The 13,465-nt window shown below is 46.4% G+C and overlaps 1 protein-coding gene across 2 annotated transcripts; it reads left to right on the forward strand.

Annotated features, from left to right (window-relative positions):
* Positions 1 to 866: 866 nt before the first annotated feature.
* On the forward strand, positions 867 to 13,160 carry SMIM7 (small integral membrane protein 7). 2 transcript variants are annotated; one of them, XM_019736818.2, is made up of 5 exons: positions 871 to 963; positions 1,043 to 1,084; positions 1,537 to 1,589; positions 3,469 to 3,559; positions 8,544 to 13,160. In XM_019736818.2, exons 1-5 carry the CDS (start codon positions 938 to 940, stop codon positions 8,557 to 8,559), a joined length of 228 nt encoding a protein of 75 aa, XP_019592377.1. In that variant the 5' UTR covers positions 871 to 937; the 3' UTR covers positions 8,560 to 13,160. The 2 variants fall into 2 exon arrangements, with proteins under 2 accessions (XP_019592376.2, XP_019592377.1); XM_019736817.2 differs by lacking the exon at positions 3,469 to 3,559 and having other exon boundaries at positions 867 to 963; positions 8,544 to 9,602.
* Positions 13,161 to 13,465: the final 305 nt, after the last annotated feature.

The raw sequence follows: 13,465 nt of genomic DNA on the forward strand, positions 1-13,465 counted from the left end.
GCGACAGCTGTCGCGGAGCCGTACTGTCCCACGGAGCCCGGCCGGTCTGTTGTCCCCTACTCTAGCTCTCTTTTGGGCCATCACGACCCCATTCAGCCCAGCGAAGCGAGGTGCTGGCCATGTGGACTGAGTTGGACAGAGGAGCTGTCCATTGGGGGGGAGGGGTCCCTCACAGAGCCCACCCAGGAGGAACGGTTCAGTCAAGTCTCGTCCAAGTGGGGCTCGATGAGGACCCACGTCCTCTGTGGAGCCCTCGGATCGGGACCTCCATCCGCCGTGGGGCCCGATCAGTGGTGAACCCCATCCTCCAGTACCCCAGGGGGTCCCTTCGTTCAGGACCCCAGCCTGTATGTAGCCGTCATGACCCCATTCCTCCGTGTAGCTCCGTAAGTGATGACCCCCGACTCCCACGGGGACCTCGGTCCTCGGAAGGGACCACTCGGTAGGGAACCCCCTTCCCGGATAGTGGAGGTCCCCGCCTCCCATGGTGGCCAGGAACGGCGTCCATGCCCCGGAGAGCCCATGCGTCATCCATGTGAATCTCAGTGGTCAGGGGGCCCCGTTTCTCCAGAAGCCCCACCCGAGACTCCGATTCTTGAAGGAAAAGCATCTGAGCAAATTCTCTAGCGCGCGGGTCCCTCACGCATGCGCGGTATGCCCCCACTGAGGGACCTAATCCCATCTCCAGATGACACCGCTCCTGGGTGACATCACACGCTCGCCTTCTCTTCGCTAAACTCCGGTACTTCCCAGCGAGGAAGGGCTCTCGCTCTTTCCTAAGGGGGCCGGACCTGCAGAGGGCGACACCCTGCCTGCCTTGGCTTTCGATTGGCTCAGCTCTCGCTAGCACTGCTTAGCGATTGGTCGGCTTGTGCTCCTCTCCCCTCCCTCCCCTGAGCTTCCGCTTCCGGTTCTGACGGACGCTTCGGCCGTAACGATGATCGGAGACATCCTGCTGTTCGGGTAATTGGGGGATTAGAGAGTGGGCGAGAGAGCTCAACCGGGAGGGAGCGGTCTAGGTAACCGCATTCTCCCCCCACAGGACGCTGCTTATGAACGCCGGGGCGGTGCTCAACTTTAAACTGTGAGTAGGCCGCGTCGGACCGGGGCTCCACCCGGGAACCTGTAGCCCCGCCCCCGTGAGCGTGAGCCCGCCCCACGTCGCTGGCCCAGCTCCCAAGTCCTAGCCGGCCCTCTGGCCCCGCCTCCAGCCTTTGGGAGTCTCGGTGCCACTGTGACTTAAGATCCTGACTCTTCGTTACCCGGGTGTCCCTCTGCTCTCACCCCGAAGGGCCTCAGGCCCGTCCTCCAAGAAACTCTTAGCCCTGACCTGTAACCCTGAACCACCCTTTCTACCGTGTCAGTGGCTGTGATTGGTGGGGCAGATGGGAGCCCAGAGAGGGTCATTGAACCGCCCGCGGTCACACAGCAAGTAGGGCTAGAGCTGAAGCTCAGTGTCCGTGGCTCATTGAGGGCAGGGGACTGAGCGGTCCTTGTGTCCCATCGAAAGTAGACACTGACTGCTTCTCTTTGTAGGAAAAAGAAGGACACGCAGGGCTTTGGGGAGGAGTCCAGGGAGCCTAGCACAGGTAAGGCCTTTCTGGACTCTGCAGTGGGTCCATTTCAGAGAGGACAGTTCTTTGTCACCAAGTTTTTATTGTGTGTGTGTGTGTGTGTGTGTGTGAGAGAGAGAGAGAGAGAGAGAGAGAGAGAAGGGCCTGAGGATGTGCTGTTCTTTCTGCCCACTTGTCACCCACTTCTTTATCCTGCCAGACCTCCCCTCATAGGTCAGCACTCATCACTTCCTACAGTTATAATTTTCCTTTATGTGTGCTGTCATCTGGCTATTTACCTTTCACACTTGACCTTAAGCTCCAGAGAAGAGGCTCCAGCTCGTTTTGGCTCCATCTTGCTGTGAGATTGCTTATTTAGTATTTGTCCTCCCCGTGAGCTCCTTAGGGCAGGGATTTCTGTCTTGTTCCTGTCTGTGTCCCACACACTCAGCTCCTACCTGGAAGTAGTGGCCTTCAGTGAGCCTCAGTTGATGGCAGGAGGGCCTGTTTATGTGACCCTGGGTCAGAGCAGGGCCTTGCCAAACAGTGCCTCTTGGACATCCTGGGGACAGACCCGTCTCTGACATTTGCAGTCCGTGCTGGGCCAACACTTACATATGCTGTGCCACACCTGGCTAACCCCATGGGGTGGACAAACCCGGATTCATCTAAACCGTGTTCAGCAAGACCGTATGCTAATCACACGCTAGGATGGTGCAGCAGTACCAGGTAGCTGTCATGTTGGGTTGCTGTGAAAATTTCTGAGCTCCTGCCCAGTATTCCATACTGACTGGACAGCTGTGGTCTCTGGATGATACTTTGGGTAGCACCCTTGGAGGTCACCTAACCTGGACCAGTTCATTTCATTCTGGAGGCCTTGGAGGGGGGCTGTGATCTACTCAAAATCCCAGAGAAGGGTTCTGGAACCTAGGTCTCTGGAGTCTTAAGGTACCAAATTGGCTCCTCTTGGAGTGATTTCTGTTCCTCGGCAGCAGAGAGAACTAGAGTAAGTTGTCACCAAAGGAGAACTCCTGTTTACTTGCCTGAATAGTATGCTTTTAGTTGCAAACACTAAAAACCCAGCTCAAAGTGGTTAAAGCAAATGGAAACATCCAAGCACATAATTGTCTTCAGGCACACCTGGATTCAAGGCTCAAAGCTGCCCTCTAGCATGTGACTGTATCCAGCTTCCCCCCTTTCCCCCCGTTGGTTTTACTGTCAGTCAAAGACCACCCTAGAGCAGGGCTCGGCACATTTTTATGTAAAGGGCCAGATTATAAATATTTTCAGCTTTGCGGGCCATGCTATCTCTGGCACAACAATTCAGCTCTGCCATTGTAGCTCGAAAGCAGCCCTGGGCAATATGTAAATGAATGGACATGGCTGTGTTCCAATAAAACTTTATTTATGGACACTGAAATTTGAATTTCATGTAATTTTTGCATTTCACCAAATACTCTGTTGATTTTTTTTTTTAACCATTAAGAAATATGAAAAAAGGTTCTTAGCTCCCAGCCATACAGAAACAGATGGCAGGGGCCATTTTTAGCCACCAGGCCATAGTTTACCAAACCCTGCCCTAGAGGACTTGGCTTACATTTGTCCAGCCCAGCCAGCCTGGCAGAAAACGGTTGTTGGAACAAAAGTCCTAAGGCTGACTCTCATTGGGCAAACTTGGGTCATGTGCCCCTCTCTGAGCCAATCAGAGGCTGGGAGCTTGGTGCTTTCCCAAGACTGGTCAGGAGCAGCCAAGTCTGAATGCTGGGGGTGGGGAAGCAGAGGAGACCCAAAGGAACAGCTGCGCTGCCACTGGAATGTGGGGGCAGTAGGTATGGGTGGGCAGACACCACAGAAGCACCTGCAGCTGTGACAGCAGAAATGTTAGTACTTATAAACATACTTTCTGACTTTTCAGGTGACAACATCCGGGAGTTCTTACTGAGCCTCAGGTACTTCAGAATCTTCATCGCTCTGTGGAACGTCTTCATGATGTTCTGCATGATTGTGTAAGTCAGGCCTGCCTGTCCCCTTCATTGTCATTAACTTCTGAGTTCTCCAGAATGACCCACCTCATGGCCACTCTGATTTTTTTCTTATAAATTTTATTGGGGAATATTGGGGGACAGTGTGTTTCTCCAGGGCGCATCGGCTCCAAGTCATTGCCCTACAATCTAGTTGTGGAGGGTGCAACTCAGCTCCAAGTCCAGTTGCTGTTTTCAATCTTTAGTTTCAGGGGACGCAGCCCACCATCCCATGCGGGTATTGAACCGGCCACCTTGTTGCTGAGAGCTCACGCTCTAACCAGCTGGGCCATCCAGCAGCCCCTCTGGAAGCTCAGCGGCAACTCGTTGTCTTCATTCTAGTTGTGGAGGGCGCAGCTCACTGGCCCATGTGGGAATTGAACCAGCAACCCTGTTGTTGAGAGCTCGCGCTCTAACCAGCTGAGCCATCAGGCTGCCCCATTCTCTGTTTTCTCAGTCTGCACTTTGGTGTCACACTTTCTGCTTTCAAAATCAGCACTCGCCAAACTAGAGAGGAAACTGGGGTTTACAGGGGTTAAGCAATGTCACCGCAGTCCAGACTGGAGCTTCGATTGGAACACAGCATTCTCCCAAGTCCTGGCTGTGCCTGGTATGTCGCCAGGGGCTGCCAAGAGATGCCTTCCCCGGTTACCTCTCGCCAGCTCTGCTGTGCTTAGTGTATACTTGGCATCTGTCAAGGTGAAAAATGTGGCTTGAACAGCCAGTGTGCTGCCTGGTCCAGCTGCTTCCCTGCTGGAAGCCAGCAGACGTGTATTCAGACTTTCTGTTTTCATGCTCTTTTTCATTTTCTTATGAGGCTAATAAAATGCAGTTGGGTTGGTTTTTCTTCCAGCATTGGGACCATCATTCCTATACTTCTGTTAATGAATCATGAGACTTGGAGAGTAGACAGACTTAGGGTTAAAACATTAGGAGAACCTGGGGTTCTCAGCCATGCTGGGCCCATCCTGTGTGCTTCTCCCACAAAGGAAGAAAATGAAAAGTTGGCTACCCTGAGTAGTTGAGGCACTGAATTCGGGATTGCTGGGTGGTCCTTGTGCCAGCCCAGTGCTGGCTGAGGAGGAAGTGTTTTCAGGACTTAGGAGATCAAGGAAGGAGGAAGTTCACTGCGCCACTGGAAGTGTCTTAGAGCCCAGAGTGAGGACCATGATGGACGTGCAGAGAGGCTCTTTTTGGGAGCTCGGATGAGGCCTGCTGAGGTACAAAGAGGGCTCTTGAAGAGATCCAGGAATTTGCAGAAGAGTACAGGAAGTGTAACTAGGACTCGACGAGAAGTAGAACAGGATTGGGGGCCTCCTCCAGCCTTTGTTTCTCTAGGTTCCTACCCATCTATTTATTCATCTATTCCTTCACAGCTGTCTATCATGGGTTGTGCTCTTGGGTTACAGCTGAGACTGTAGTCCCTGCCTTCAGCGAACGCACAGTACAACAGGTGGAACACAGACAGAAAACAACACATGGGAAGAAATCAATTGAGAGGTAGCAAAAGGGAGGGGGTCTCCCAGTCTAGGAGATATTCAGGGAGAGGCTCTCTGAGAAAGTACCATTTAAATCAAGAACAGGAAGCCTGATTTGCAGAGCTGGTGAGAGGCAGCAAGGTCCTGAGGCAGGGAAGAACTCGGTGTTTGTTTGTCTTTTATTTTGTTCTGTTCATTGGCTTATTGTTTTCTGTTACCTGACTAGCTTCCTTCACTGCACATCTGCTGGTTTGTGACCAGGATGGTAGCCTCAGGCTCTGTGATTTTCCAGCTTAGCCCGGGGCTACCTTAGTCAATAGCCCAGTGTCCTGATTTTGTTTCGTGGGATCAAAGTCTGCTTGACTTAGCCAGGTGTCACCCAGTTCTGGTTGGATTGGGGATTTCTTTTCTTCTCGGTTTTTTTTTAAACTTATTTTAAGTGTGTTTTCCCAGGACCCATCAACTCCAAATCAAGTAGTTGTTTCAATCTAGTTGTGGAGGGCGCAGCTCACTCTGGCCCATTTGGGAATCGAACTGGCAACCCTGGCGTTAATGAGCATCATGCTCTAACCAATGGAGCTAACTGGCCGCCCTGAAGTGGATGGTGGGGAGGTTCTGATTCCAGACTAACCACTGAGGCCGGGGGTCAGCAAACCACAGCCCCTGGGCCATATCTACCCACTACCTGTTTTCATGAAGGAAGTTTTGTTGTCACACAGCCATATCCAGGTCTCTGACTGCTTTAGCATGGCCGCAGTTGGGGCATTGCAACAGAGTCTGCCTGGCCCACATATCCTGAACTGCTTACTGTGTGCCTTTTGCGGAATGAGTGTGCCACCCCCTGACCTAGGCCACCTCTTCCTGTAGGGGCCATGAGTGAGGGAAGATTCGCTCCACAGAGGGCTGTCAGGGAGGCAATGATGTTAAAACACTGGAAATCACCTAAATGTTGAAAAATGGGAAGAGTCAGGTAACTTAAAGGACGCCTGTATGACCAACCATCATGATGCCATCAGGGCTGATATGCCAGAAGGTTATGTCGACACTGGGGAATGTTTTGACAGTAAAGGCCGATGTCACCTGTAGCACGCTCGGCTTCAGGTGTGACTTGCACACAGTCAGCAGTGAATAAATGCTGAGGAAGTGCCTGGAGTCTGAGGGAAACACTCCCGGTGAGGGAGTTGGAAGCATCGACTCCAGATTGTCCATGGAAGTGACTGCAGCAGGGCCTAAAGGATGGTTCGCTATTCCCTGCACCCACTTCTGGGCTACTTTGGAAATTTTCAAAAGGCGTGAAAAACTTGAAATGCAGGAGAAATGTGCCTTAATGTTTAGGGACCAAGGGTACTGATACCAGCAGCTTACTTTGAAACACATCAACAGTAAGGTAGATGGATAAATGGACAGGTGCACAGGAAAGCCAAGTGTTAATTGCAGAATGTAGATGGTGTGCATGTGGGCATTCACTGGACTGTTCTTTTAACTCTTCTATATGTTGAAACCTTCATAACAAAATATTAGGGGGAAGAATAGGGAGAAAATAAGGGTGTCAAACCACAGAGAAGGATTAATAAGTATAAAGTAGAAGTTGGTCTTCACCAACTAAATTCAGTATTTCGTATATTCACAGGGTTGTGCAACTGTCATCACAATATGATGCTAGAATATTTTCATCACCCAAAGCGAAACCCCATGCCCAGTAAGCGGTCACTCGCTCCCTGTTCCTGTCTCCCCTCAGCTTCTGGCAACCGCTGATCTGCTTTCTGTCTCTATGGATTTTGTCTGTTGTAGACGCTTCCTATAAATGGGATCATGCAACATGTAGTCTTTTGGGTCTGGCTTCTTCACTCAGCATAATGTCTTCTCATTTCTTCCATGTTGTAGATGAATCAGGACTTCATTCCCCTCTATGGCTAAATACTAGCCCATTGTATGGACATGCCACAGTTTGCGTATCCACTCATCAGTTGATGAATGTTTGGGATGTTTCCATTTTTTGGTTATTATGAATAATGCTGATATAAACATTCCTGTACACTTTTTTGTGCAGACTTAAGTTTTTAGTTCTTTTCTGTATATACCCAGGAGTGAAATTTCTGGGTCATATGGTAACTCTGTATTTATCCTCTTGAGGAGGCACCAGAATATTTTATAAAGTAGCTGCAGCAGTTTACATTCCCACCAGCAATTTCTTCACATCCTTGCCAACACTTGTTATTATCAGTCTTTTTTTTATTATCACCACTCTAGAGGATGTGAAGGTTGATTTGCATTTCCCTGATGTTAATGACATTGAGCATATTTTTATGTGCTTATTGGCCGTTTATATATCTTCTTTGGAGAAATGTCTATTCAGATCCTTTGCCTATTTTTTTAATTGGATTATTACTGAGTTGTAAGAGTTCTTTTTATATTCTGGATAACAATCCTTTATCAGATGTATGATTTACCAGTATTTTCTCCCATTTGTGGGTTGTCTTTTCACTTTCTTGTTGGTATCAATTAAATTTAAAGCACAAAATTTTAAAATTTTTGATGAAGTCTATCAATTTTTTCTTTCATCATTGTGCTTTTTATGTTATAGCTAAGAAATCATTACTTAACATAGGCATAAATTTTTGTGACCTTGGATTTTCTTCTAAGAATTTTATAGTTGTAATAGGTCTATGAGCCATTTTGAGATAATTTTTATATATAGCGTGAGGTAGAGATCTAAGCTTCATTCTTTTGCATGTGGCAATCCAGTTGTTCCTGTGCCAGCTGTTATTTTTTTAAATAACCTTTTTATTTTGGAAAGAATTTAGGTTTATTAAATGTTGCAAAGTGTCGGCCAGATGGCTCAGTGGTTTATAGTGAGCTCTCAACAACAAGGTTGCTGGTTCAATTCCCGCATGGGATGGTGGGCTGTGCCCCCTGCAACTAAACGGTGACTGGACTTGGAGCTGAGGTGCGCCCTCCACAACTAGATTGTAGGGCAACGACTTGCAGCTGATGGGTCCTGGAGAAACGCGCTGTCCCCCAATATTCCCCAATAAAATTAAAAAGAAAAAAAAATGTTGCAAAGGTAATGCAGATAATTCTCATCTGTAACTTTTTAACAGCAATGTAGTTTTCCCCAGTCGGCTTGTGTCCGTACCCATTCCTAAACTTCATGGACATTTATACAATTTCCAGGCCTTTCCTATTTCAGATGTTCCTCAGTGAACAGAGTTACCTGTAATCATTTGTTTACTCAAAGGTCTTTCTGATATGAAAGTCACCACTGACTTGCAGAAAATGGGTGAAAATAAAATGTTACAGATTCATATGAAATAGATAATTTTTGAAAGAGTTACATTTTTTTAAGTTTAAAGTTTGGTAGTGTTAAGTATATTCACAGTGTTGTATAATAAAAATTACTTATAAAAGCAACTGAAAATATTTTCTAAAAAGGGTTTTCAGAGTGACAGCTTCCCATCTTCACAGACATTTTTGCCCTCTAACTTTTCCAGGCTGTTTGGCTCCTGAGCCCCAGATTCGGAACCAAGAACACACCTTCCCAGATGCGGAGTCTCCCTTCTTCCATGATGACTTCAAGAATGTTTTTGACCGGAAAACCCGTGACCTTCCCCGGAAACCCCAGGCTCGTGGTGGGTGGAAAGAAATGTTCGCCAAGATGTGCATAATTTCCCGGCCGCATCACTGTTTCCTTTTCAGAGATATTTTCACGTTGGTCTCTGCATTGAAATGCTGTCTACTTAGGAAGTTTCAGAAGGGTTTATGTAAGGGATTATGATAACAATGCATTTGTGGAAAAGAGAACATTTCTAGGTTGTTTTATTGGATTGGAATCCATCTTCCGCCTAGCTTTCACTAGAAATACGTTTCTGCATATTTCTTTGTTTATCTTTAATAACCATCCCTTTTGGTTCAAATTATACAGATTTTTAGAAATCGTTTATATCCTGGGATCTGAAGCAGAAAGGTTGGCTTTAAGTTGGATGCAGCCTCTTTATTGGATTTGTTTGTGAATAACGAAGTTCATTGTTACTAGGTCTGCAGCCAACTTCCTTCCCCATCCCAATGGGCTTTGCTCGGTCATTCCCCAGGACTTTAAGGGTGAAGTATTACTGGTTCCCACAGAAGAGAGGTGCAGGACAACCATCAGGGCCACACAGGGGTCTTTCAATAAATTTTGCCTTGCCTTGAAGGTCCCCTGTTAAAGTAGCTTGGGGCCATTAATTGTACAATTTTTAGAGTGAGAGTGATTTGTGTGGTGATAATTGGGGTCCAGTTCTGAAAGCTTGGGTTTTTGGGTCTGCTTTTCAAGTGGGTGATTTCAAGGTTGAAAAACAATGAGCCTCATTCGAGTGTTTTGCGCAGAAGCTTCTTTGAAGGAGAGTCCTGGCTTAATTGCCAAAATGAAAGGCTGGTGGTTGGCACCTGGTGTTTGATTTATTTGTTGTGGTTTTGAAATCCTGACTTGTAGGTGAACCTGGTGGGAGAAAAAGTAAACATGCAGGCTTTGAGAACGAAATAGCATTGAAAATAAAGCTCATTTCCAAAAAGGACCTTTTGTTTATACATTTTTTAGCCAACGAGTTGACTTCCAACTTGAGTTGTTTCGAATTACACTGTGGGAAACACCTAGGATTCATTTTGGAGACTTGTCAGTCAGAAACGATGTTCCCTTTTGGATTTTGCTCAATAAATGTTGGGCAGGGATTGGGCAAATACAATTTCGAGTCAGTCAGCTGCTCCTGGAAGAATTGAAAGAGCCATAGATAACGGTGGGGTCTCACTAGGTCAGAGTCAAGTCCACTTGTACTCCTGCTCAGCTAATGTTATTCTGCTTCATTGCTTCTATAGTTTATTCCCTTGTCAAATCCAAGCCAAGCATCATTTCATGGTTCGTAAATAGCAAGGCACATAGCTTCTGAATCCAGCTTCGCCCAGGCCTGTGTTCTTATCGCAAGAACGGACATGCCAGGCTCTTGGCTGGTCATTCTTCAGTCCGTGTGAATGGTGCGAGGAAACCTCTGCTTCATTCAGACCCACACTGAGGTTTCAATGAGATGAGGCATTTGTGCGTTATGGAGATGAATTGTTCTCGGAGAAGAGAATGGTGTCATTGAGATTTTGTTTCAATAATTGTATTTTTCTCCAGAGAACCATTATCTCATTGTTAAGTTCTTATAAGCAGTGTAGCTTTGGGGGATGCGTATCAGAGGCTGCTATACATTTGAAAAATTGCTTCTCATGGATCTCTAGGAAGCTTTTCAAGAACCCTCACTGGCACCAAAGCTTATCAGAGTTTGAATTTTGGGTGCATAGGGTCCCCCAGCATCTAAGTGCTCATCTTCAGGGTCATTTAGAGATGGGTTCAAATCCCATCTCCGTTCCTTGCTGGGGGGAGCCTTGGCTTATTGCTTCCCCTCTCTAAGCCTTAGTTTCTGCATCTCTAAAATGGGCTTGAAAGTTACACCTGCCTGGGGTTGTTGTAAGGTTCGGGGAACTTAAATTTGGTCTGGGTGCTTAACTGGACACCTGGGCATCCGGTAATTGCTCGATATTTGTGGGTGTCCTCACTCCCTGCTTCTCTTTTCTTGCCTTGATTCATTTATTCAATCCACACCTCTGCCGTGAAAGGATGATCACAACATTTTTAAAAATTGGAAACAATTTCCAGCATGAACAACCTTTTCCCATCTTCCCATTCCCTTTCTAGCGTTTTCCTTATGCCTGTTGAGATATACCACGTAGTCCCAATAGTGGGTAAGGTAGTTCCAGTTCTGCTGTTTTCATTTCAGTGTCTCTTCCTTTATATTTTCTGGGCTGCCAGAAAGGCTTCGTGGTTCTCATTTTTAGTTATACTGTGCAGAGTCAATAAATCCCTCGTTAATCGAGGTCCTCTCACTTGACTCGATTTGTACTCCGTCCACTGTTACAAATGTCACCGGTGTTACGACCTTTGCTGACTTCCCTCACTGGTGCTTCTGGGAGCGCTCAGGAAGGCTTCCTTATTATGTGTCACCGTTACGGCTTTGGTGGCTTTCGGTTTTATTTTGTTTTCGTTTCTTACTACCAGTGCACATTCATTGTAGAAAAATTATAAAATACAGCTTTGCTCTAAGGGTAAAGGCCTTCCATGATCCTGTTCCTCCAGAGAATATCACCCAAGGTACACATTCTTCTGGCTCTTTCTCTGTGAATGTGCATCGGGTGTGGGGGCATGCGTTTTCTTTACACAAATGGTATCTTCTAGCCTGTTTTTCTCATCTGATAATATGGTCACGTTTCTATATATTTTCCTACTATACCATTCTTAATAACTGCAAATAAGCCAGTGTAAGGATATATTAAGTTAGTCCTCAACTGATGGAGTCTTGGGTTGTTTCCAGTTTGGTCTGTTATAAATAACTGTGGTAGACGTCTCAGTGGATCATTCCTAGTGACTTTTTGGGGTCACTTAGAGACCCATCTTGACAGCTTGAGGCTAAAAAAACCCAAAGAAAAATGCGCCTTGGACAACTGACATCCTTGTGTTTGTTTATTTTTTGTTCATTCGTTTGTACATACAAACATACATACCAAAAAACTTGCTTCTAGATTCCTGTCACCTCTGACCAGGAATGGTGGTAAGCAGCTTCAGTTGATGTAAGCAGTGAATCAGGACGAGATTTTCAGCTCCACTCCGATAACTGTTTCTTTGTGCAAGCAAGAGCAATTGACATCATACCAGCTGGTTTTCCACCTTGGCCTAGAAGGATCTTAACCACCCCCTAAGTAGTAAATGCCCACTACTGCTCGCCCTGGAGTGTGTTACATGGAATTGTTGCTGAGGGGAGAGGCCACACATGGCAAACAAAGAGAAATCCTCTGTTTGCAGCACCTGCCCTGGCTACAAACTTTGAGGTTCATGTCAGTCATCCCCACTGGGGTTCACATCAGAAACCTCCTTTTGCTTCCTCCACCCTTGCCATCTTGAGAACAGAACACGTCCCTTCTTTGTGAGTTTCTCATTGCACTTCAGTTCCAGCTGCTTTAGAGCAGAAGTTGGAAACCACAGACCTTGGTCTGCCACCTGTTTTTGTAAATAAAGTTTTATTGGCATCCAGCCATGCCTCTTTGAGAACATGTTGTCTAGAGCTGCTTTGTTTGCTTTCCTGCTACTATGGGAGAGTTGCTGACAGACCGTTTGGCCCACAGAGCTGAAAATATTGCCTATCTGGCCCATTTTAGGACCAATTTGCTGGCCCCTGAACTAGGGGATAATGGTGAATCTCAAGGTGCCCCTTCCCCCCAAAGCTGGTGGAATTATTTGCATGCGTTGTGGTCTGGATTTTAATAAAGACATTTGCAAACATGTTTTTCAAACTTGCTGAGCCAGCCATTTTCAGGTGATGTGGTTAATAGACCAAAACCTGATGTTGTCTCTTGATAGTTAGGGGCGAGGTCCCTCCTGGACTCTGATTTCTCTGAGCAGCAGCGTGATGTGATAATGAGATCGGCTTTCCGCTGAAGTGCGTAGATCTGAAAAGCCAGCGAGACTGTCATTAGCGAAGCATTTTCTTTCCATTTCAACCGTTTCATTATCTCCTTTACCAAATTTGAGTTTATGAAATGTTGAGAAACCTCCTGATGTTTTCTGGTGTTGATGAAAGATTTATGTCATTTGTGCTTAAAGCAAAAGGCATGCTATTTTTTTTAAAAAAAGATGGAAATTCGACTTGTTTTCACCATTCCCTTGATTCTCATTATGCAGAGGAAAGCACTTGATTTGCTTCAAGCCTCTCTTTGGCACTTGAGCGTTCCTGGAAGTGAGAGTTTGGGACTAGCAAGAGTTCCTGGATGAGAAATTGGGCAAAAGAGACTGTAGCAAATCAGAATTTCAACAAGAAAATGCCAAGAATTAGTTCAGTGTGTGGCTCCATGGCTTGCTTTTTGTTTTGAAATAGACCAGGGATTGGCAAGCTACTGCCCACGTCCGGCCCACCGCTTAACTTTTCACAGCCCACGAGAGAGAGGGCTTTTACCTTTTTAAATGGTTGGGGGGAAAAGAAATCAAGAGGAAAATGAAAAATTCAAGTTTCTTTGTTCATAAATAAAGTTTTATTGGAACGCTTTTATACCCAATCGTTTATGTATCATCAATGGCTGCTTTTGAGCTTCAAGGACAGACTTGTGTTCTTGTGACAGAGACCATCTGGCCTGTAAAACTGGACATATTTACTGTCTGACCCTTTGCCGACTCCTGGACTAGACAATTTGGAGAAAAGAAAAAAGAAAGACATGTGAATCCTGTTCATCTGTGTTTGGTTCACATCACTGTCGTGCCCGTTGGTGTTACATGGGGGCCACCAGAGTGTTGACAGTGCTGGGGGAGTCGTAGAAGTTATTTTGGGGGAATAAATCTTCAGTTGATTCTTAGAGT

The sequence above is a fragment of the Rhinolophus sinicus genome, linkage group LG07 (genome assembly GCF_036562045.2).
Source record: "Rhinolophus sinicus isolate RSC01 linkage group LG07, ASM3656204v1, whole genome shotgun sequence".
NCBI classification, from domain to species: Eukaryota; Metazoa; Chordata; class Mammalia; order Chiroptera; family Rhinolophidae; genus Rhinolophus; species Rhinolophus sinicus.